At 40.8% G+C, this 25,940-nt stretch overlaps 1 protein-coding gene and 1 long non-coding RNA gene across 2 annotated transcripts; one reads left to right on the forward strand and one right to left on the reverse strand.

Moving 5' to 3' along the window:
* Nucleotides 1-68: 68 nt before the first annotated feature.
* Nucleotides 69-15,980, forward strand: LOC131876891 (glutamate receptor ionotropic, kainate 3-like). Its single transcript, XM_059222428.1, has 9 exons — nt 69-257; nt 636-842; nt 1,164-1,268; nt 1,353-1,583; nt 1,888-2,091; nt 2,164-2,392; nt 5,816-5,998; nt 6,068-6,922; nt 15,031-15,980. Exons 1-8 carry the CDS (start codon nt 156-158, stop codon nt 6,280-6,282), a joined length of 1,476 nt encoding a protein of 491 aa, XP_059078411.1. The 5' UTR covers nt 69-155; the 3' UTR covers nt 6,283-6,922; nt 15,031-15,980.
* LOC131876896 (uncharacterized) lies at nt 15,981-25,940 on the reverse strand. Its single transcript, XR_009372829.1, has 8 exons — nt 25,856-25,940; nt 19,184-19,391; nt 17,478-17,731; nt 17,031-17,410; nt 16,711-16,966; nt 16,519-16,604; nt 16,106-16,435; nt 15,981-16,035 (listed from the first exon to the last, which is right to left on the reverse strand). It is a non-coding gene; the product is annotated as an uncharacterized LOC131876896 (long non-coding RNA).

Below are 25,940 nucleotides of genomic sequence, written 5' to 3' on the forward strand. Positions count from 1 at the left end.
TTGAGGCTCGCTTTTAGGCCTTAGCATCGCAAGCATCGCAGGCCTGTGGGCAGTTTGCCCATGGTGGATGGGAAATACACAGTACTCGAGGTGCAGGGTCTTCAGACACCACCAAAAACAAGCGACACTTTCAGAAGTTCTCCGGAAAGTGCATCATGATGAGGCTGTTAGTGCTTTGGGGCACTCTACTTATGGTTCAGGCCCAGGTGCCTTCCCGAGATGTCACATATCCAACCTTTCGGGTGGCTTCCATCATGGTAAGAAGTCTGTCGAGGACCTAGTATATTTTCGGGATAAATCTTTGGGGACTTGCCCGGGCCGCTCGAAAGGCCTAACTAACGATCTCTGGGACTCAACCAATCGACGCAAGGAAACCATTATGTATTCCGATGGGGTTGCCTTTTGGATCTGTTCGTCCGAGTTACGATCTGCAACTTTTTCATTCGCATTCTGCACTTTTGCAATCCATCTTCATATCTGATGAACTCGTGAGTTCACTGGAAAGTAGTGAGAGGTCTTTTTCGCTCCAAGATCCCGTTTCTTCGTTACAGTAAATTCCATGTATACAGTACTCGTATGTATGTAACCCTGGGTTCTGTTGGGACACTACAGATCTAGATTGCCATTATTTTCAGGCCCCACCGTTTTTGCAACAGCAAGATGGTGATTCGACTCAATTGCGAGGCAACGATCAATACAAGGGCTTCATCAAGGATCTTTTGGATGAGTTGGGCAGGATGATGGGTTTCCAATATACGATCGTTCTGTCCGAGGATAATCGATACGGGGTGCCCCTTGACAATGGCCAATGGAATGGATTGGTCGGCATGGTTCAGGACAATGTGCGTAAGAAACATGTACTGTGGTATTTTGGGCCATGTCAGCTAAGCGGAAAAGTTTCGATTTGATATTTGTGCCATTCACTTCTGGTGAACATAAACTTCATTGAAGGCAAGTTTGCCAACAACTGCCTTCCTCCCTTGTTTGTCAAAATGATGTGTCTATTCGGAACCCTCCAAAGTTGTTCTCAACTTTTCTGTTGCTCTTGACGTGACGAGCCGATCCCAAGGGATTGTTGAAATATGATCACTGTTCTTTTATTATTTGCCAACCCTGGACACCCAAATACATCTCACTTCTAACTTTGTTTCTACAAATTTCAGAAAGCTGACTTTGTCGCAGCCGATCTGACAGTCACTTCTCAAAGACACGATGCTTTAGACTTTTCTAGACCTTTCATGACAGCTCCGATCACCATAGTCACCAAGGTAGAAGAAGGAATCCTCATATCCTCATTGAAACCACGTTTCATCTTCATAATTAATACTATTATTCTCATCTTTTCTGCTTAGAAATCCTCCTCGCTTTTTGGCGGAGGCATGTTCGATTTCTTTATTCCATTCACCGAGGACCTGTGGCTTCTCTTGGGAGTTGCATACGTAATCACAGCCTTGCTTCTATTCCTTATTGCCCGAATCTCTCCTTATGAGCAATGGTCTGAGGTGTTCCACGTGTTCAACTTGTCCAATTCGTTTTGGTTTAAATTCTCGTGCTTCTTCAGGGGATCAAACTACACCCCAAAGGTATTATTGAGACCGAGCACAATTATCCATTGTATCGTAGGCTATTCCTGTGCAATCAAAAAAGAAACATACGGCTCTCGAAAACCTTTTGCAATTGAGTAGTAAATGTCTCAAGCAAGGATAGTGCGTCACGATGATGGCTAGTGACCGTAAGTTCAATAGTGGGAGCAGTCTACTTGATGGGGTGGACCATGCAAATATCAAATCACCGAAAGTCTCATCTCGCATGAGGCATGGTTGATTACGATGGTTCGGAGAAGCCTCATTACCTTTTATTGGTGATCTAACCACATTCATGTTCCAGACTGTGTCAACCAGACTTCTCACCGCCGGATGGTATCTTTTTGGAATCTCCATACTCGTGGTCTATGCCATCGGCTTAAACGGCTTTATTCGAGCCGAATTCGAGGGAACACAATTCCTGGTGCCCAGTATTGAAGCCTTATTGGGCGACTCTTCATTCCAAATTGGGGTCATTCAAGGCGGGTCCACTGAGACAATGCTACAAGTGAGGGTCAAACTTTGCGTGAGATGAACGTGATCATTAATCCATAATACTTGTTTCCTCGTTCTCATCTAGAATTCTGGCATTCCCATCCATCAAGAGATCTATGAACGTGTCGTTGAAGATCCTGAGAATAACCAGGTCGGATCATACGTTGAGGGCATCCAAAAGGTCCTTGAAGGCGAGGGAAACTTTGGATTGATCATGGAAGGCAATGCCGCCGACTACTTCAAAGGAGAAAATTGCGACCTGTATAGCGTGGGAGCACTCTCCAACAAGCAGTATGCTTTCGGTTTCCCCATTGGTAATTAAAGCAACACTTTTTTATATTATGCACGTTTGAAAGAGAAAGAAAGAGAAAGCTCTTCCAGGCAAAGGTTTCGATTGAAGAGATTGAATAGGCACAGTTTTTACCAAGGGTAACACTTGGAGAATAGGATCGAAATTTTTATTTTCTGGAGAGGGTAAGACTTCCATTGTAACCAATTTTTGAATGGCTTTCAAGAGTTCTTTCGATTTAGGGTATGCTTTGCACACGCTGTACAATATCCGCTTGAGGAGTTGTCTCGAAGGTGAATCCATTCCTATAACATGATTCATCAGACTAGAGACTCAAAATTTCCCTTATTCCAACAGCCCTTAACAAGTTAAGTATTTTGCTCCTTAATCCATAAGACAAATGTCCTCGTGGCGTTCCATCAAGAACAAATAGGACCTACCTGCAAATCAAATCATAATCCGAACTGATGGGTTATGTCGACACCTCGTTGACCCAAGGAGTCAATTACCGCCCTCCCTGCCAAATTTCAATCCCAAGGGCCCTAAAATGTTTCCTTGTTGCATTGTACAGGAGGGACCAGCACAATACAAACCCTGGTCAAGCATTTGAAGACATAAGTCAACATAAACAAAACACTAATGCATTGAGCTCATTTAGTTTATGGTAAGAATAACCAAGATTCTGATAGCCTGTTAGAAGTCCAAAATAAGATCCACTCTTGGATTGCAAAGATTAACAAGGCCTTGAATGGAATGAAATTCCTCTCAATGACATTTGGGACGACGCCATCGAACACTCCGCTCGTAGATAATGGATGTAAAAATATCGAGCAGAGATAGAGAGATATCGCATTGAGGTGTGCCTATGAAGGATTTACGTGCAGTCCTCCTGCAGTAATGGAAAGCTTGAGGAGCATATCTAGTTAAAAGTAGGCAAAGCTTTTTAAACATGTTGGATATATCGCACGTTTGGTCCAGAGATAGTGTCAAGATGCTAACTCTGTTCAAGTCGATTGTCCAGACGCATCTTGAATATGCCTCACCCATTTGGGCCCCAATTAGCTCAGCAGGTTCGCAAAAGCTCGAGCAGGTACAAAGATACTTTGCCAGGAACATTGAAGGTATGAAAACACTCTCGTATTGGTAGAGTTTAGATAGAATGGAACTCTACAATATTCAAGAGAAGGAACGAAAGGGCTTGCCACTGTGAGTTTTCTTTGTTAAATCTTTATTTCGAGACAGGTCAAATACAGTCTCATTGGATAAATTTTTGTATATACAGGGTGCGTGGCATGCGGCGTTACATTTTCAATAAGAATCGAACGATTGATCCAACTTATAGAATGCTCAAACAATTGTGCGACACTCTGGATTTGGATAGATTGGGATGCACATCACATCATCTGCCCAATTCAATTCCAATGACGTTTTAATCACTTTGCAAGACGAGCTCGGAATCGGCAAACAACTTCAAAGATTTTGAAAGTGTAACACCGCAAACCTCACACCCTGTATGTATACATTTGGGACCACACATCGGTGATTGCGGGCCAATTCTGGGGTTTAGGATCGCCATTAAAGGCGAATATCCACTAGAGCGAGGGGGATACCTGGGCTTGAACCCATGAACCCGAGTATAACTCGGTCGCACGTTCGTCATTGCGCTACAACTATCTCCCTTTTTCACAAGCATTCATGAGCTTTGTCACAACCCGGGTATTAGGGTCAATTGCAGTGACCGTAGATGTTTAGTGTGCGTTTTGAGAGCACCTTCAAGTCTACAAGAATCCAGGCTAATAAGAACAAGGAAGTCCAACTCTAATATTTCTCGGGTTCCTTCATTGTTCAATTTGCTGCCCTCAAATATTTGTAGGGGAATACGTACTCGTAGGTATCGATCCAGTAGCATCATTTAAATTATGCTCGGACAAGTTTTTGATCAAAATACCTAATCAACCCTACCTGCAAGGGCTGGCCAGATCTGCCAACCCTAATTATTGGTTATTGTCACTTCCACTCAAACCTCCCATGAGGGTGTATATAGAGTTTTGGATCATTGTACAAGGGAAGAAACGATTTGAAAGGAATGTCACAGATAAAGAATCTATGATGGATGAATGAAATGAGATATATCACAAAGGGGAGAGAATGAAGAGAATGAGAGGGTAAAAACTGTAAGGGGAAAGATGGTTGTAATGAGAACTGCACTTCAAACTGCAAATTGTCGTGGGACTGGTTTCCTCCTCTAAAATCTTCAACTGAATTTGAAATCTGAAATCTGACTCTTAAATTTCCTTACTGATTTCGCACTCCTAACTGAATTCGGAAGGCTGTTCCACGCCCCCACCACCCGTAACGTGAAGAATAGGTCCCCTCAAATTTAGCCGCCAGGGCGGTTTCCAGAAATGCCGGGCTGTGGTTGCTCTGGTTGCCACAGTGATTTTTTCATTGCTTAATTTAAAGTAGAGATGGCGCTCCAAATCAATAAGGTTTGTCAGAAATTTGTAAGCAAGGGTTAGATCCGACTTTGTCCTTCCCAAAACCAGGATATCGAGCCTGCCTTTTTCAAGCCTTGTCCCATAGGACTCCCTTGACAGCCCCATGCAGGAAGTGCGTGAATCGTCGTTGAACTGCTTCTAGTGAGTCCTGATCGCCCTTCAACCTTGGAGACCACACCTCAGAGGCGTGCTCCAGAGTGGGCCTCACGTAGGGNCCTTTTTCAAGCCTTGTCCCATAGGACTCCTTTGACAGCCCCATGCAGGAAGTGCGTGAATCGTCAATGAACTGCTTCTAGTGAGTCCTGATCGCCCTTCAACCTTGGAAACCACACCTCAGAGGCGTGCTCCAGAGTGGGCCTCACGTAGGGTCTTAAAGAGTCTGGTGAGCACTTTTGAATTCTTGGTAGTGAAGCTCCTGCGAATCATTCCCAGCGTTTGGTTCTCCCGCTTGCAGCAAGCCGAAGTGTTCAATGTGAATTTTAGTTCACTATCCACGATCACACCAAAATCGCTATGCGACATGTTTGTGGTTCAAATATTATGTGAATATAAAATCAAGCAAAATAGATACATTTTTCTGTCTGGAACTGCTGGGGATCCCATCCCCAGTAGCGGTAAGGAAGTCCTCAAAAACTTATAAAGATGGCGTACCGGCGGGCGAAAACTCCACGCAGTTCAAGGTCGATGCGAAGGCTATACGGAGGTTGGAGTTGGAGGTTTCCATTTCTTTATAACTCCGATAGAGGCGACCTCCATCGCAAATAATGCTGTGCTTCAATTCCTACTATTTTGAGCATAGGCTTGACAATAAGACGTTATTTACAGATGATTCAAGTGGCAATTTTTGGACCGTTTTTGATTCAGAAAGACTCTTAGTGCTTGATTCATGCTTTAGGATTTATTCGTAAAATGCTAACTAGAACCCTGTTAATCAAACCTATCTAACTTAGGCTCGCGGTATCGGTCAGCTCTTTCAACTGGGCTTCTAAGACTTCGCGAGTCCGGCCGATTGCAACAACTGATTAGTAAATGGTGGGCATCCGCGGGTAATTGTGCTCGAGAATCAGTGAAGCAAGTGGAAGGAAGTGGAGTCTGCAAAGAGGTGGCCATCCCCTTGAATCTAGGAAATCTCGGTGAGATTGCGTTTGAAGGTTTATGTTTGTATATCCAAGCGGACTAATTTGCCAACTTGCATCTTTCAGCTTGGGCTTTCATCATTTTGGCCATATTCCTTCTGGTTTCTTTAATTGTTGCCATTGTCGAGCTGGTTTTATTTGTGAAGAAGCATCCCAGTGCTGAAAAGAATGGTGCTAGGATCACCAAACAGTTGAAATATGCCTTTTGTGGGTGTTGCCTCAAAACTGCCACCAATCCAATGCAACCCCCGTTTGCTTTCTCTCAAGCTAGCCAAACTTGAAAGAAATAGAATACAATAAATGTACGAAAGCTCATTTTTCAATCAATAACCAATAATGAGGAACATGTCATGGATGAGGAATAACGCAACAAACGCCATAATATGTACTAATTTGAAATACAAGTTCTTGGTGCATGCTTTGAAAAAGGAAGTTTCATGCTCATCTTTGAGGTACTTTCTTCAAGGGTAACGTCTACCGGCGTTTTGCTCCGCCATTTGCCGTTGCACAAAATTTGAGGGCTCGGTCTCGTCATTAGTTCGGTTCCGCTTGATTTCAAGGTAAACCAGCCTTTTTTCCGGGGGAGTTATGAGCTCATCAAATGGCCATTACCCGGACGAAAGCCGCGTCATCGAGAGCCACGCCAAGGCTATAAAAAGCAATTCCAATTGGATATTGGCCTTTAAGTTGACCATGGTCCCGGCACAAAGATACGTCCATTCGACAAAGGTTGGACCTCGAGACACTTCAGACCAAGCTGGAATCCATTCAGTGCCAGTGGAGCCGACTGTAGATCGAAGTTTCTTCACGGGACCGAATCGAGCCCTGAGGTCCAAGGCCATTGGGATTTTGGCCTTGGGGCTCATTCTGGCCCAAATCTTGGTTTGTGTCCAAGGAAGCCGAGATACCGTTCCGGAAAATGTAAGCAATATATCCCAAATTGTTCAGCATCAAAGCGTATTAATATTTGAATTCAATCAAACGAAACATTGTTTTGAAACATACGGTACTTTAATGTCAAAAAGGTTGTTTTTAACCAACCACAAATTCATGAATGTTGAGTGAGCTCTGAAAAATAAATCAAACCTTGAAATAGAGATTAAACATAGACTTCCAATAACCAATACAAAGTCAAGTTACTAATCTAAATGCATCCGAAACACAAAAACCAATCCTAAAAACCATGTAGGGCGGATATTGTATTCTCCATGGTCTAGGGACGCTGCATTTATCCTTGTCAAAAAAACTGCATTCATAAACAATTCTTATGAATTAGTCAAAGAAGCCATTGAAAGGGTTCATGCATCTCCTTATTCACGGACTTCTAGAGATGTGGACTGCGAAAGGAAGCAAACATTTCTTACATCTTAAACAGTTCTCTTTATTCCAAATAAGCACATGATACAACCACAAAATCTGGTTGAATAGATGAACTTGGCCAAGTTTGAGCCCAAAACTATGCTTAGGGAACTTAGGAGGCATGTCCAAAGGTATGTAGTAAACAGAACATAAAATTCAAATTTTTGGCTTGCTCTCGGTCAGCTACATAAGCTTTTGACAACATACCTTTCGTTGAAAGGAATCACTTTACAAGTTAAATGAAATAAACATGACCTGCCTCTAATTGAAGAGATCGACATTCCTTATTTTTTTACTTTGATTCGAAAAGTGGCTCAGAGTCGCTATGACCAAGAGTAGGGCAATTTGGCGGGAAGCCCATTCACAGTTCATATTTCTAGAAGTTCGTACCTTGTTCTAACATCCTTTCTCAGGCAAAGAATCGTTGACCACTTACACTCAATTCAAGGAAGTTTCCGATTCAATCAAGACTTTAAGGAAAGCACTCTGAATACCTAGAAGAGGTAAATGCCACGGCCATCTGTTGTTCCCAATTACTGGGGAGTGCTGTTCCAAAACTAACTAGGCAGAAAAAAAACGTCTTCCACCGTTAGCGCCACTAATTTTACAGGCTGAAACACTTCGTTGGCCAATCTGGTCTAATAGTGGTCTTGGTTTGATCCACAGCCAACTGTAAAGGGATTAGAAAAGATGACTAAAATCCTCCATAGTGGTTCTCTTTCATCCGTTTTTCCGGTCTCAATCTAACCCCTAAAAAATAAGATTACAACCTTTAGCAATTTTATAATTCATTTTTGTAGAATCTTTTCGAAAGTTCAAAGATGTTTTTTTTTAATGATTTTGTTATAAATGTGTTGCGAGCAGGGTCCAGATTCATTGGATAAATGTCCAGTTTGTCCAAATCTCAAATGGCGTAATAAAGGTACTTGTAGGTTCTTTGTCACAGAAAGTAATCTTTTACACTCGAAAAGATTACTAGAGAATGATGACTCTTGCTAAGCCTTTGACAGTTTTGTCGAAGTTTTTTGATGACGATATATTTTAACAGATATTAGACCAGAGGGTAGCGAATCTTGCGATGTGATCCAGTCCTTGCATGTCAATTTTGAATGATGATTTTTGTAAAGCTAGAACCATACCAAGATCTTCTTTCATAAAGCTTATGTCATTGGTACAAGGACGTAATTATTTTCTAAGCTATTCTTAGCCATACAAAGACGAACCAGAAATCCAGAACAAATTCAAGTGTTGCCCAATTTATTTCAACCAGAATTTCGTGTTGGATGATCCAGCTTCATGCCTTGGCTAGAGATCCGGTGTACCAAAAAGTTATCTCCCATGGAGGTTAACCTTTTCTGTCAACATTGGATTTAAGATACCATCCTTGATCCAATTGGGGTGGTCGGATAGGTGCACAAGTCCTAGATTCTATCCACAGCAGGGTAGTAGGGATCCAGTCCAATAAATGATGAAGGTCTTGTTTGCCGAGTATCCGGTTAAAGAAACAACGGAATACTCAAGGGATTGACATGCAGGATGTGAAGTCCGACCGCAAGAAAGAAATCAATTCATTCAGAGACATGGGAGAAAACCGCGAATGGGTCAATGATCTAATTGGAGGCTATTTCATGAGTGGTGAAGATTTATAGCCGGGTATCGAGGCCTTGAAATTATTAAGGATTCTCTCACGGAGAGGCCCTGTTTTTTTCGTCTCAGTAAGACTAGCTTGTCTTGAATTAGAAGAAACACGTTAATTACGGTGAAGTATGATAGTCAATTATCATTTATTGCCGTTGTTGTTGCTGTTGCTTTTGGGCACATTGACTCTCGAGTTGATTTTGACTTCTACAACCCATTTGATTGGCAAGGTACAGTAGTTGTAAGAGTGTATGTAATTGTGGTTCCAAATGTGAAAATGTGCAAAGTGTATTTTCAGCTTTGATATTTCTTTGTACGTACTTGAGCTAAAATTGAATTGCATGTATTTGATTGATTTCATGGAAATGCCAAGAAAGTGTAATTCCACTGAATTGAATTTGAAAAGTAGTTGACCCTGGTCTGTGTACGTACATTATAAGTTTTGAATGACATTATTGAAATAGATCAGGGTGTGAATGAGACAAGGTTAATTTGATTTCGGAATCTAATTCAGTCTAACGAAGGAGGGGAGACGTGGCTTAATGCCTAACGTAGTTTCCCACCATGAGAGAGGTCACGGGTTCAATTCTCCTCCCTGACTCTTCCCAAGGAAGCGTTTAGACGGCTAACCACTCCCACAGACGGAGAACCAATTTGATAGGGATTAGAACTTTACACGGGTGACGTGATGGCTGGCTTCATTGGCCGGGCAAGATTTAACCTTCCTACCCTAGCACCCCAAATACAGAAAAATACAAAAATCACAGAAAATAATTCACTTTTATGCACCCATTTTATGTTGAGAGGATCTAAGAAAGACCGCTAACATTTAGCCGACAAGTTGTACTTTTGTTCCTTGACCGTGTATGAGGGCGGCTTTACGCTATCTAGGTAGGAAAACCGATATTGAATCTGGTTCGAGGATTGAAAGTTGGACTGGTGCTGGGGCGAGTTCGGCGTAAGCCTTGAGTCCAGCAGAGGACTCCACTCTTTCACTGTACTCAAGTCGAACAAAATGGCTCATACACCAAAAACTAGCCCTAGCACTAGTCCTACTTCAATCCTCAAACTGGTTTCAATCTCGGTTTTCCATCCTAGTGTAAAGGCGCCCTACGTCTCGCTATTTATTGTAATAATTGTATTGCCTGTATCAAAGAGGCGAGAAGGAAGGTTGAGAGCGCAACAATGTAACACTCTCGTTGCGATTGTTCAAGCTTGGCTTATATGTGTCAAGAAAAGAGCATAGAAGAACGGTGTCCATATATTCTTAAGATGTCCCTCGTCTTGTCTTGAACCCTGAGAAAAACCAAATGATTTTGTTATCTTTCATAATGAAAGATAACAAAGGTCTACTATTGGCTGGAGAGATGTAACCAATTCCTGAGGGAAGAAACCATTTGTGAGTAATCTTCTCTCATTGGATCCATGCATAATGCTATCAAGAAGAAACTGTCTGTATACTAAAAACAATACCCGAAAATGAAAGCCTACTTGGAAGACATAAAACTAGCGATCCAAGGTTACGATGCAGATGTGCCTCTAAATTGGTCCCATGGAATGTGCCACAAGATGGGAGTACTGCCATCAGAGACTATATGCACGAAAACCGCAGAAATTCAATGAGGACAATGACTTTGCGACAAACGGAGATATATCGTGAATTCCCTAAATTACGAATGCATCGCGGTTGCCCGGATGGACAATATATCCAAACTAAATCCTGATTCTACCATCTGCATGAGCATTTTTTGAAGCCAGGAGTAAACAAGTTTGTTTTAGCTGACAAGTTCAATAATTGTTGAGAAAGATACAAAAATGAACAGTAATCTGGAATACGTCTTAAAATAATTGCCACCATACCGTTTTATGTAGCTTTTGCTTTGCGTCTTAGGGCGGATTGTCATTAGATCTAAAAGAATCATTTGCTGCTTTACCGGTTTATTTAACAATCTACCGTGCCTCTTCCCATTTTTCTAACGTTACAAATAAGTGCCCCTACTGATCTTGTTCAGAAACCTTGCAATCAATCAAACTTCGTTTATCTTTTCCACAATATTTCGAAAGGCACAGAAAAGCTTTGACCGGTGTTCTGATCCAATCAAAAATATTGTTCCCACATCATGTGCTTTTTTGAATTGTTCATGAATTTATCAGCTAAAACAAATGGATTCCTATAGCCCCCTTACGCTGCAAGAAATATGGTTTACGATCTGCGCTTCAGAGGGCGCTTTCTGACTCAGCCTCTACCAAATAAAGGGCCAATTTGGCCGATTCTTCTTCTTCGAATTAAAATGCGTTTGTGTTGTTTTTATTTCATTCTATCAAAATCTTATACGTATATATAATTAGTGACCCGGGTCATATAATGTCCAGAAAAGAAATCGTTTTTATGGCATGTCACGGGTATTTCATTTAGCAATCTACCGTGCCTCTTCTCGTTTTGTTTGAGCTGTCCGACGTTGCAAATAAGGGCCCTTATTGGTTCCTTGATTTCAATAAATGTATAAAATCTTGAGAACTTCGATTTGACATATTTCCATTTCGGGTAATCGTGAGGGAAGCGCTAAACAGGTGTTTTCCTCATCAGCTCAAGGGGTTTTTAAACAGGAAATGTTGCAGAAATAATTACAATGGTCTTATGATCTGCACCTTTACACCGAACTTAAATGTGAATAAATAGTTTTGATTGATTTTACTTGGATTCAGGAAAGCACCACTGAAAATATTAGCATCAAAGCATTTGCATGCGTTGTCTAAAGCTGTGTTCTTTTCCATACGCTTATTGTTCGAAAACTAAAAGCTAAAAATGGAGCAAATGGTGGGCATACTCAACTGACAAGATTGGAGTCTCCAGTTCGATTTTCCTCGCATCTTTCCTAGGAAGTTATCGGGCGCCACCTTTACAACAGATGGAAAAATGGTAGGAGCATATTGGGGCTCTACTTTTTAGAATAAAGTTGATGCTTGATCATTTGATGCAGAATATTTGTTAGATTTAGAAGACTTGAATTTTTCTATCAGCACGAGACGTTATATTCCATTTTCTATCTATAGACCAAAGCTAGTTGATGGAAAACCCACCCGGTTCAAGTGAGCTAAATAATTTTATTCCAAGGTTCTCACGTTAGAAATCAATGCCTGTAATAACATGCTGCATGGAAATTTAGAATGTATTGCGATCATATCTCGCTCAAAAAAAGATGCTTCTCCAAGTGGGTCCAACGAACAAAGAAACTGTCTCTGTTAGATAATGTTCCTTAACAACATTTAGTGTGCATGACACGACAACAATCATGAATACCATCAGTGACAATGACCTTTGACGCATTATTCTGCTGAACAAACCTATTCAAGTCTGTTGGTCTCCATTTACGGAACCCGGAACCTGTAATTGTTTTGGCTGAGTGAACAGTGAAGGCAAAGTTTCCCATTAATGGGAGTCTATTCAGAATATCATTCATTTGTTGGGAGTGGGCTGATTCAATGTAACATCATCCGCATGAAGTGCAAGACTGGCCCGTTAAATAGAATGAGAAGACGAGTAGTAAGGATTTGTTGTGGTTACCTTTTGCACCTGATTAGTGGCTTCCCCATCTATGTACAATGGGAAACCCCAATCAAAGAGGCTGTTAGCAGTTACAATTGCTCTCTAATAATTGGTGCAGCTAAAATTGGTTATTTGTCTTGGGATGTTAGTGGGTGGCTATATATTACAAGTTCCAATAAAACCGCGTTCTAAATTTGATGTACGTCCACTTGTGGCACTTACACATGCCCGCATTTTAAAAAGAATATGAAGAGCTTTCGCCACCCTTAAATGCCACCCAATTCACAAATCCATCGAAACCGGACTTGCTCCATTGCTCTATTTTTTTCGAAAATTTCAGTGATGTACAGAGCAGTGTCTGCGATGTAGTCACAAACTTCATCAGAAGACGACTTGTCAGAACGAACAAGCAGTCGTGCATGTATATACTTTTAGCTTGAAAAATTATATTTTAAAGTTACGGGTAGATTTCAAAAATTAGTATGGGTGTCAAAACTATGCTTTATGAAAGTCCATGTTGACTGAAAACAAATTAAGAAAGCAAATCATTTCCCGAAAGAACAATGTTATAATTGGTATGGAAGCAGATGTTGTTTGCTGCAGTGCGTACTTTGCGATGGATCGTTTTCCCGAGTTTCCACTCACTCTGGCACAAGTGGAGCGTGATGTTCCAAGAGTCAATCGAGATATTGATGGTCCATTTTCCAATATCATCTTACGAATTGGATTCGCTCAGCATATGCCTGAAACTGGTCCAAGAGTACTTGGTGTGTGGCGTGTACTAGTATAGTGCATATGTAGTGTTTGCCCTTGGTTGGAACAGTTAAGCCAATGTCGTCTGACGACAGATTTGTCCAATTGAAAATGCGAGGAGAGGAGAATATTGACAAATGCCTCCCGTCAATAAGCTTTTGTTTTAGAGACAGTCACTTGGGTTGGGACTTCCAATGTCAGATACCAGTCCCTCTCTCTCACTCACATTATCTCACCTCGTAAGATATTTCGCGTCTTGCTAACCCCATTTATTTTGGCGTATGTGGTTTGCTTGCTCGGACCCGAAAAAAGTCTCTCGGGTTCACATAATCTGACATTGAACCCTAAATCGCAACGAAATCTGAAAAATCTGAACTGGATAACTACTGTTTACCCGGGGATCCAACAAAATATTGGAAACTTCCTTTTTTGGTTTGTTTATAACAATCAAAATTCCTTCCATTTTCTTCGTATGTTACAATCGAAGCTTGATTACATACCATACGGAATGATAGGTTTTTAAGCATAGGTTGGGCGAAATTTTCAGAAATTATTTATCCAGGGCGAAATGATTGAAGTGTCTTTTATTAAAACCGTAAATCGAGTTCAACTGAAATATCAAATTTGATTATGTGCCTGATAAAATGTTTGAAACGGAACGTTTTAAGACGAGCGAAAACTAAAAGTAGAAGCCAGATGAGGTCTCTCAAAATAATTCTAGAATTATATGACCCTTTAAATGAGGTGTCAGGTGAAACTACCCATTACTCAACACTTTGTTCTAAACCAGAAATTACTACCTAGGTTCTCTCGGAAAAAGTTCTTAAAAGAAAATTGAAACTGAAATGGACCCATCCCAATGTAAGAACGATTTATTACCAATATCCTACATGATCGTGGTCATAGATCTTACTCGATAGCCCACTATCACCTCGATTGGATTCTAATACGAGTGTAGAAAGCTCTTCAAGAATGGAAATCCTCTTCTCCACCTCATCTGAAGTGCGCACTTACTGTACGTATAATGTGGCAGGAAAGTTTTTGGGCCAAACATGCTTCCTTCATTTTCATTTTTTGTTTAAAATACCGATTCTACGTTTTAACTGAAATTTCTGTTCAGTTTTAACCTGGATCTTGATCGTTTTTTCACAAACAATGCCTGATCAACATTACGCTCAGGGATGCCTTAAACCGGTTTAAAAACTAATACCAGACCAAATATTATTTATCAAACATTTCATGACTTACTGGGAACTCATTCCAAAAAATGAATTTAGAAGCTAGAATGAACACTTGAAAAAAGGCTTAACATGGGATCTCGGAGATGTCAATCAGGGTTGCTTTGGTTTTTGAATTGAATAGATTGATAAGAATAAAGAAAGGTGGTGTTACTTCCTTCGCCCAAGATTTCCCTGTCACATTGTATTATGAACTCGAAAAAACACGGTCTAATGTCGGTAAAGACACGAATATTGAGTACTTAACACAATACATACATACAAAGACATCAATATCGGGCGAGGTTAATTGACAAGCACAAGTAATCGGTCATTGCACTGACTAGTACTGTTCATACGTGAGTAATGAACTTGATGGGACCGGCCGGGGGTCCAGCTTCAATCAGGTAAACTAGTCACGCGTCATGTTTATCGGAAAACCTTAAGTGACGTTTCAATTTAGGCAGTCCTACCATTAAATACGCATAATACCGTCATCTTTTTTCCCCCTGCAGAATTGGTACAATGCACCTCGACCGTTTTATTACGCCAGGCATGAGAAACGCGCAGGGCCTATGATGGATCACGAGGACATAGCCAGTTATTCTGGGCGCAGTGTGCTCTTTCCCCGAACCAGTCGCGAAAACCCCGTATCCATGCTTCGCCTCAAAAAGATGTCCATGATGCGTTTGAAGAAGGACAATGGGGAAGATGTAGCTCGGATGGAAGGCGAAATACCCGCTCCATTGAGATTGGGTCCCATCCACTATTACAACGACAATGGCGACCTCGTGAATAAGCGCATGTCCATGATGAGGCTGAAGAAACCTTCCATGATGAGATTGCGGAGGATGCCCTCCAGCAATGCGGTCTCGATGCTGAGGTTGAAGAAAGGTGTCACTCAATTGAGATTGAAAAAAGACGGTGCAGTTGATGATGATAAGGAGAACGAGACCGATAGCAGTGAAAACAACTGTCTTTGGTACAATGATCGATGCCTGAATTTGAATGAGGCGTGAATGGTACCGTGGAGGAGGATGCTCAACATGCTAACACTCACTCTCGCCCCCAAAAGACATCAGATGGATATTGATCAAATGAAGAAATGGACAGAACCTACTATCTCCTGTTCTCAGGCAAACTACACCACTTTGAACAACCGACAAAAATAGAAACAGAATTTCAACAAAAACAAGATAAAAAAGCTGAATTCCCCTGTACATATATATATATATTTGGGCTGTCCCAGATATCCAACTTGTCCAGGAGGGACGACAGTGTTTCCATTATTTGAGCACTTTTTTCTTTCCGCACCCAAAAATGTCACAGCTGGTGATCTAAATGATATATCATTAGCAATCTCCCTACCTTTAAGTACTGTTGGCGAACTCATGTATTAAGATGGATGGTTGATCTTTTTGTCCGTTGTTTCTGGCTTAATAAAAAGTCTCCAAGTCATGCCTCAGCCGTTCTGTTAAAGATTATATTCTCTGTCCCACACAAAAAAAATGATATCAGACCTAATGGGATTATACCAGTTCAAATGATGAAAACATTTTTTTCTAGATTTTGTACGACTTTTGGTTTTACCTCCCAAATAAGCACTTGAGTTGGGATTGCGCTTGTTGCAAACTGAAGGATGTAGCAGCCCCATTGCAAACCAAAAGTTCCAAAAGTTTTTTAATAGGTGCTGCCATTAAAGCAATTGCCTTTCCATGGGAAACTCTAACAATGAAAGTGGTAGGACACGGGGTGAAAGTGGACCTTTTAGACATCCTTTAGCGAAACGTGGGAATCATCTGCCAAATCTGAGGCCGTGTCGACAGCCGATTTTTATAAGAGATAGTAAGAAATAGATGATTTCAAAGAGGGAAAATATTGAAGCCCCTATAGCCAAACTCATCCAGCCACCCACTTTAGCTGAAAACGGATATAATTGGGAGGCATAAAGATATGAACGAGGAATTAATGCATCCTTGCGCAATCGAAGCGAGTTCACTTACACAGAAATTCGAGGAAGGTCTCCTGATTCAATAGGTTCCTGGCATAATCAAAAGTCTTAAAATAGAAGAAAAGAACCACTGTGTCTCTGAAAGAGATCGAGGCGTTTCAAGCAAGTTTAAATTTTTCATCGAAAAAGTCTAAACTGTAAAAAAAGTGTTTTTGCAACTGGAATTGATTCAAATCTCACTTACTCAGAATTTTGCAGTCCTTGAAAGATGGGCGGAACCGTGAAATTTCCCTCTATGGAACCCTTCATTTTTAGCAGGTTAGAAATTTGTGTCTCGAAGAAGGTTTTGATGGCATTTGTGTCCAAGGGACCCACTGAGATGGTAAGTCGAAAATCTGTACGTTCACAATCTGAGGAACAAACCATCTCGGCGGTATTAGGATCGATCCCAGTGGTTCCGTTCAAAAGACTCTTCGGAAGGCACGGGGGAAATCCAGGCGCTGTTGAAACAAGGAACCTATTTGCCTTAGTTATCTTTTTAACTCAATAGATGTAGTAATTGACCTTCTTTGAAGCCAAAGAGTGGCAACATACTGCAATTCGCGTAAAAGTGTTGAAGACGAGCAGCCTCACAGTTCAACCGTGTTATAGGATGCCCAAAGTAATCTTGAAACGTTTGATTATAGCTCAAACAAGGTTCCCGGTTCAGTTCACTTCTATCGGTCTGGAAGCAAAGACAAAAACAGGTTAGTTAATGGTTAGATCAGATTGTGGAAAACTTATCCTTTCCTCGATTTTTTCCAATCCGATGATTTGTAATGAACCTCTTGAAGCTCGTTGAGGAGCAACGCTCAAGATCTGGGACGGATGGTCCATCGTGCTTAAAGCCCAAGAGACGCCTCGACGCTCGGCTGCATCTGAGCCCTTGAATAGCATATCGAACTCTAAAAACAACAACAAACGCCTCAAAACTAAGTGTTCTTGAACGTGAATTCGAGGTGTGCCACAAACCAGGTGCGAATCTCTCTGAAGCCGAAAGCCAAATTCGAAGCGAGCTGAACATTGATGGATACGTTTCCACGATGGGTCGCTGGGAAGTGAAACAAGTTCCACCTTGATTGAAAAATGGAGGTTGAGTGAAGAATGCTTGGCAACAAGTCAGAGAGGTGAGATTTGTTCCTTGAGAGCCAACTCCATTGTCGGTGGCGACGGTGGCGACGTAGAATTCGCGGTGAACCTCGCAGTAGGAAATGAAGTCGTCGCAACTGCCAACAGGATCATTCGTTTAGTACTTCACGATGATCAAAATGTGCGAAAATGTAAACTCGGACTATTCATAGAGGTATTCATAATCGGTAAAAAATGAGAAAGATTCTGGCCTCGATTTTCTACCTAGATGCATTTCAAGGCAACTTTTCCGGTTAATCGCCCTCAACGAGGGCGGACCAATCTAATACGCAGTCGAGGTAATCCTGACATCCCTGGTGTAAATGTGAATGGTTGACAGTCTTTCCCAATTCTGATTAGAAAGGTCATATGCACCCCTTTGCAATGCCTCATAGCCTCTGTTCTGGCATATTACGTCATGATGCAGCTAATTCGTAATTTTCATCAAGACGGTGGAAACACTACGGAAACGGAAGAAGAAAGCCTCAGCTCAGGCTGACATCCGGACCTGTTGGGAGTACCTTGAATGCGTATTGCAGTTCAGAGGCCTGTTTTCAAAGGTCTTACTCGTCTTACCTCAGAGCTGGACGCTTGTACGTTAACCCGTATGAAAATACAATGGAGAAAGTCCTCAGCCGATACTTATTCTGGGTAACGTCCAAGCCTTAACTCAGAATCATTTAAAGCCTTTAAACACTCACCTCAGGGAGGAGAGTTCAAACAAAGGAGTAAATCAATGAGTTAAATGGAAAACGTCAATAGCATGCGAATTCAAAAATTTTAACGATGCATTTTTTTTTGCTTTTGCAGACGGAAATGTAATTGCAATCACTCAATAACATCCCTCTAAATGTAATGAATAATGTATGGAGTTCAGACTCTGTAAATAATATCCCCCTCGTGGTTCATTACGGTTAAACACAGAGAAATTGTAATTGTTTACAGAGTTCCGAAGCAGAGTAATTGTGATTAACGAAGTATCCTCACGTAGATTCGTGAGCGCAAATATTGAAAAGCGACAGTATAGTACTGTGTAACATATCAGGGATCAGGGTGAATTCCAAACATATGAAATGACCATTTATTGGCCTTCCAAGCTTAGGATTTCATGTTGTGACATTTTAAGATTGTTATCACTTGACTCAAAGAAAGTCTTGAGTATATCTTACTTGCTCTAACTCTTGAAACCATGTGAAAGGACATATTTAGCTGCATTTTGACCTCAATTTGGAAGAACGTGAAGGCACCTACTGTTGGTTTTTTTTCCTAGTCGCAATTCAAAATATGTGTTCACGATCTACATAGGGGTGATTCATTAACAACAAATTCTGTTTCGGAATGTAAACAATTACAATTGCTTTGTTTTAAACGTAACTTTTTATAATTTGGAGCTTTCAAAATAACAGAGATCCCATAACCCATGCACAATACTTACGAAATTGTTTCAAGAAGATAAGATTGAAATTTTATCATCAAATGAAATGAATAAATAACCTTATGTGACATTTCTAAGTCTTTTATGCCAAACATTCAATTGCATTAATGTATACCTGATGGCCACTTCTCGAAATAAATCCAGAATTGACATTTTGGAGGAATTGAGTATCTCGTTCAATTCTGATTCTAAATGAGCCATCTTAGATTCAAACAATAAACCGCTGAAGTCGTTGTTTTTTTTCATGAATTGGATGTATTCGGTTACTCCAAAGTCCAAAGCTAAAGTCATGTAATTCGCCATGTCATTGGATATGTTCATTCCTGAAAATGGTAGAAAAATCTTTGCTGGATTTTGTTATTCTGAAAATACTAGAAAAACTCTACAAGCCGTATTAAGAGAATCCAGGAAATTAAATATCAACTTCAAAACATAGTCTATGACCTGAAAAAAACGTTCCGCTAGAGGCTATTTGTTGAGACTCTCTTTGTACCAAAGTGAGCTTTACCTTCACAGATATTTAGGACTAACTCCCATTTGAGATTTTTGCCATAATAATTCAATAAAAGCACATTAAACCACATTACGTTTTTCCAATCATTTCAGCTAGTTCAGCAAAACGGTCAATGAGAGGGAACATGGGAATAATCCTCTCCCAAGGTGTCATGATTATAGGGATGGACAAGCTGTATAAAAAGAATATTTGTCAGTAAACCCCAGTTTAGCACATTTCCACTTCTCAAGTTTATTTGCTCCTTTTCACACTTTTTTTGCATTTTTATTTTTTTTATTTTTTTTTATTTTTGCGGACTTCCTTACCGCTACCGGATTGGAATCCCAGCAGTTGAAGAGGAGAAGATTATTTATTATACTTGACTTTTATTCATATATATTATTGATCGACCAACGAATTGGAGTTGGCTGATCTGGCTAATCCTTGAATATAAGGTTGATCCGGAATTTAGTCAAAAAACTTGTCCAAGTCTGACTTAAATCTTGCTACTGGATCAACCCCCTACATAAACCCTACGAATATTTGAGGAAAGCAAATTGAACAATGAAGGAGCCCGAGAAAGAAGAGAGGTGGACTTCATTGTTTTAAGTAGCCTGGATTCTCGAGGGCTTGAAGGTGCTCTCAAAACGCACATTAAGCCTCTACGGTCACTACAATTGACCCTAAATCCTGGGTTGGGACAAAGCTCATGAATGCTTTTGAAAACGTGCAATATCAGATACCTTTCGTACCTTCTCTGAGTACTGTACAATCCCAACCTTCTAACCTCTCCCAATACGAGAGCTCTCTCATATCTTCAATGTTCCTAGTAAAACATCTTTGGACCTGCTCGAGCTTTTGCAAACCTGCTGAACTAATTGGAGCCCAAATGGGCGAAGCATATTCAAGATGCGGCTGAACAATATACTTGTACAGAGTTAGCATTTGACACTATCTCTGGACTTAAACGTGCGATATATCCAACCACATGTTTGAAAAGCCTTACCAACTTTCAACTGGATATGCTCATCGAACTTTCCATTATCTTGGAGGACTACACCTAAATCCTTCATGGATGAGACCTGCTCAATGTCCTTACCTTCATCATCTAATAGTGGAGTGTCTAATGGCGTCGATCTTCTGATCTGTTGCTTGCCACGAGCAAGTACGACCACCTATTTTTTTACCATTGTCTGACCCCAGGGAGTACTTTCCTCCTTGGTTTCCACCAGCCCGTGCGTGCTGTTTACTTGCTGTAAAGCTGGTTTTCTGGTCCGCGCGCTGGTTTCTCTTTTTACCCTCTTGGCTCTCTCTTTTTCTTCCTCTTTTACTTTTTTTCACTCCTTTTCATCTCGGCCATTTCTAACAGTTTTTTCCCTAACAGTTGAGGGAACCTTCCAGAATATTTTTCCATATTTTGTTCAGGTTTCCAATATTTTTGATAGGTGACCGGACAACTCGACCCAGCGGACAAGTCGACCACGGCACTGACCCAGCGGACAACTCGACCCAGCGGACAACTCGACCCAGCGACAACTCGACCCACGGACAACTCAACCCAGCGGACAACTCGACCCAATGGACAACTGAACGAATCGACCAGTACAATAACTGAACAACATGTTGGCCAAAAAACATAATGGAACAAAACTAAAGCTTGATGAATCAACATTTCAAATGCATACAAAGATTTTAGCATCAGTAAAGCATTAAATAAAAAAAATCAACGAGTTGTCTGGTGAGATGCTCACTGTTTCTTGCTCCTGTTGCCTCGTACTTGATGCGTTGCATCTTGGACAGGGGAAAGTTTCTTTCTTCTCTGAAGCTAGCTTATGTAGTTCCGATCTTTAAAGGGGGAGATAAGTTGCTACCCATTAAATTGTAGACTAATTTTTCTCACTTCGAATATCGCGAAGTGTGTTGAGAAAGTCATAAAATTCAAACTTGTAGAATTTCTTGATATCCATGAAGTCATTCCTGTTAGCCAGCATGGTTTCCGAGCACATTTTAGCACGGTTTCCCAACTGATTGAGCATATAGAGCAGGTCATTGAAAGGCTAGAGAAACATGAGTTAGTCGATGTAGTCAATGTTGACTTTGCCAAGGCCCTTGACAAGGTGCATCATGGTCTAGTTAACAAGCTCCATGAGATTGGGATCCAGGGCAAGATTCTCAATTGGTTAAGAAGTTTCATTTGTGGTGGGAAGCAATTAGTCTAGGTCGAGGGATCCCATAGTGACTCACATGATGTCAAGTCGGGTGTTCCTCAGGGTTCCATTTTGGGTCCTCTCCTTTTCATCACCTTCATTGCTCCACATCAGAAGCTTAGTAGTAGTAATGTCAGTATCTCTTCCTGTGCAGATGATACAAAATTGGTTTGCGGTCTGGATTTCAAAAATCGGTCGTTTGGTAAAGGTCCTAGACCAAATCTACTCTTGGGTTGCAAAGAGTAATATGGCACTGAATGGGATGAAATTCTGCTCAATGACCTTTGGGTCAACGCCATTAGACACTCCACTATTAGATGACGAAGGTAAGGGCACTCGGCAAGTCTCATCCATGAAGGATTTAGGAGTAGTCCTCAAACATAATGGAAAGTTCGATGAGCATATCCAGTTTAAAGTTGGCAAAGCTTTTTAAACTTGTGGTTAGATATAATGCACGTTTAAGTCCAGAGATAGTATTAAAATGCTATTTCTGTACAAATATATTGTTCAGCCGCATCTTGAATATGCTTCGCCCATTTGGGCTCCAATGAGTTCAGCAGGTTGGCAAAAGGTCGAGCAGGTCCAACGATGTTTTACTAGAGACTTCACGTGTGTTTTGAGAACACCTTCAAGTCTTCGATAATCCAGCCTATTTCGATCAACGAAGTCCTCCAACTATCTTCTTTTTCTGGCTCCATCATTGTTCAATTTGCTGCCCTCAAATGTTCGTGGGGAGTATGTAGAACAACTTTTGACTTCGACAAATTTTTGACGAAAATTACTGATCAACCCCATATTTAAGGGGCCAAACTCAAATTCGTTGTCGATCAAATATTATATCAAAATAAAACTTAAGTAAATTTAATAAATAATTTCTTGTCTTGAAGCTCTAGAGTAAAACCGGCCAAAAAGGTCGGTTGGCTAGTGTCAAGTTCGATGTTCATCTACATTGCGCCGTTGATTATTAGAAAGGTTAGAAGAAATTGACCTGATTTCAATTCTGAAACAGGAATCGTCCATAGATGCAGCCATTGATAAGTTAGTTTCAGTTTTTAAGGAAGTTTGCTCCAGTTTAGCAATCTCTGAATGTGTTCCGATAGGGGTGGTACACGGACAAAAATTCCAAAATATGGGAAGACTTTGTTCAAAAAAGAGTTGCAAACTAGCAAAAAGACTGAAGAGCACTTCGAATCCAGTAATTGTGGCTAGTCTCTCCAAAAAAAGTTGGACGTAGTTCAGGTTAAGATTAAGGCCTCCATCGAATATGACCAGTTACAAACTGAGAGTAAGGTGGGTTCAGGAGGTCAGGTCGAATCCGAAGGCTTTTTTCTCTTATGCGAACTCTAAGAGAAAAAATGAAACACTCTGTTGGGCCTTTTGAGGTTGATGGGGAAGCCATTAGCAATGTATACTATGGCTAACATGCTTGGAGATCACTTCTCCAGTGTGTTTTCAACCCCACTGAGTTCGGAAGCAACAGCTCATTGCTCTGAGATGAGTTTGTGAGATTGACAAGGTTAGTCAAGTTGAGCGTTTAGATAATCTTGTAGTCACAGATCAAGATGCTTTAGAGGCCATCAGGGACTTGAGGCTTTCCAGCTCTCCTGGTCCTGATGGAGTGACATCTCAGTTTCTGATGAGATGCTCTACGCCTCCTGTTTTCTGTACTTGATGCGTTGCATCTTGGATCAGGGCAAGTTTCCATCTTCACTAAAGTTAGTCATGTTGTTCCAATTTTTAAAGGGGGAGAAAGTCGCTCCCCAGTAATTACACCGATTTCTCTCACTTCGAATATTGCGAAGGTTTTGAGAAGATCATGAAGTTTCAAACTTGTTGAATTTCTTGATATTCATGAAGTCTCTCCCCTAGCCAGCACGGGTTTCCGAGCACGTTTTAGCACGGACTCCAACTGATTTGAACATATTGAGCGGGTTATTAAGGGACTAAGAGAGGCATGAATCAGTTGATGTTGTTTATATCGACTTTGCCAAGGCCTTTACAAGGTAGATCATGGTCTTTTAGTTAACAGACTCCATGAGAGATCCAAGGCAAGTTCTCAATGGATACAAATCTGAGCAATGGTTAAGGTTGAGGGATCCCTTAGTGACATACATGATGTCAAGTCAGGTGCTTTCCCCAGGGTTCGATCTTAGGGCCCCTATTGTTTATAATATTTCGTTGCCCGCTTCAAAAACTTAGTAATTACTGCAGTCTTCTTTCTTTTATGCTGACGATACAAAGTTAGTTTCTCGGTAGGATATGGCCAAGATTCCAGTAGCCTTTGCAATAGGACTTACATCTACTCTTGGGTTAACTGAGAGTAATATGGCCTGAACGGAATGAAATTCCGGATCAATGACATTTGGGTCAACTCCTTTAAATACTCCACTTCGTAGTAAATGGAGGTAAAGGATATTGAGGCACGGTCTCAATCTATGAAAGATTTCTAGGTTGTAGTCCTCTAAAATAATGGAAAGGTTCAATGAGCATATTCCAGTTGAAAGTCGGTAACGCTTTTCAAATGTGTGGTTGAATATATCCGGTACGGTTTAAGTCCAGAGATAGTATCACCGATGCTAACTCTGTACAAGTCGATTGTCAGCCACATCTTGAAATACGCCTCACCCATTTGGGCTCCAATGAGTTCAGCAGGTTTGCAAAGTCGAAGCAAGCCAAAGATGTTTCCCTAGGAACATCACAGGAATGAGAAGAGCTCTCGTATTGGGAAAGGTTAGAACGGTTGGGATCGTACAGTACTCAGAGAAGGTAGAAAGGTATCTGATATTGTACGTTTTCAAAGATATCCATTGAGCTTTGTCCCAACCCAGGGGTTTAGGGTCATATTCTAGTGACCCGTAGAGGCTTAATGTGCGTTTTGAGAGCACCTTCAAGTCTTCGAGAAATCCAGGCTAGTTCGAACAATGAAGCTCCACATCTCTTCTTTCTCGGGCTCCCTTCATTTGTTTTAATTTGCTTCCCTTCTGATATTCGTAGGGATACGTAGGCCTTGTTGATCCGGTAGCATCTTTTCAAGTCAGACTGGACAAATTTTTAGATAGCATACCAGATCAACCTTAAATTCAAGGATTAGCTCGGTCTGCCAACATCAAATTCGTGGTAGGCCAAATTCATATAAAAATTTTGAAAGGTAATAAATAGACGAATTATAACCCTTTCAATATTAATAAGCACTGGGGATTACATTCCCTGTAGCGGTTAGAAAGCCCCGTGAAAAACCAAACCAGAAAACTGCTGGGAATCCCATTCCCAATAGCGGTAAGGAAGTCCGCAAAGAAAAAAATCCAATGCGACAAATATGGCGGAACGTTTAGAGAGGATGGAGGCCCGAAAATGCAATTTTGCTCAAGGCTGTCTCCCCCTGAGGTGTGAAGCAATGAAGGTTTAGGTTTAGATCAAGAAGGTTTAGTTTAGATCAACTGTCGGAAAAAGGAAAAAAATACACAAGGAATGGGGGCCCATATTTGCACCGCCAGACAGCCCAAACAAAATGGGGAAGAAACGCCGTAGATTGTTAAATAAATTACTTTTAATATGTCACACATTTTTTGCATAATATTTCGCGACCTGGGCCACTAATTATTTCACATAAAGTTTTGATAGAACTAAACAAATTCACCCCAAATAGATTATAACTCAAAAAAGAGGAATCCGCCCTGTATTTCAGAGAGGTTAACGCATGAAGGAAACGCCCTCTTAATTTCGGTACGAAAACCATGTTTAATTTAGCGCAGGAAGCCTGAAGTCTAGATTAACTGTCGGAAAGAGGGAAAAAATATACAAGGAAAACCATTCCATGACTTAATTCATAATACATTTACGTCAATTTGGTTCGAAATTTAGACAAAACTTGGGATTTTAAAAAGGTACTTAGCTAATTGGCTTTACTTTGAAAACTAGCTTTGGATATGCCCCCTTGTTTATTTTATTTGCACCTTTTACGGCATTTTTCCACTTTTTTTAATTTTTGGGCTTATTTTTGCATCTTTTTGTATCAAAAAGGCTTTGCACCTTTTCACCTCTCTAGTCAAGAAAGAGATGAAAATGACTACCTCCAGATAATACTTACTGGCCATTTTTCGATTGTCAAAATATTTGGAATAACAAACAGTGATGTTTGGATAGGTGATTGATTTCGCCTTCTGCCATTCCAC

The sequence above is a fragment of the Tigriopus californicus genome, chromosome 2 (assembly GCF_007210705.1).
Source record: "Tigriopus californicus strain San Diego chromosome 2, Tcal_SD_v2.1, whole genome shotgun sequence".
NCBI classification, from domain to species: domain Eukaryota; kingdom Metazoa; phylum Arthropoda; class Copepoda; order Harpacticoida; family Harpacticidae; genus Tigriopus; species Tigriopus californicus.

Excerpts from the sequence above, each read along its gene's own strand:
- LOC131876891 (XM_059222428.1), top strand. The coding sequence starts at position 156 with ATGATGAGGCTGTTAGTGCTTTGGGGCACTCTACTTATGGTTCAGGCC. Across the intron at positions 258-635 it reads TTCGGGTGGCTTCCATCATG|GCCCCACCGTTTTTGCAACA; the intron begins GTAAGAAGTCTG and ends CATTATTTTCAG. Across the intron at positions 1,269-1,352 it reads CGATCACCATAGTCACCAAG|AAATCCTCCTCGCTTTTTGG; the intron begins GTAGAAGAAGGA and ends TTTTCTGCTTAG.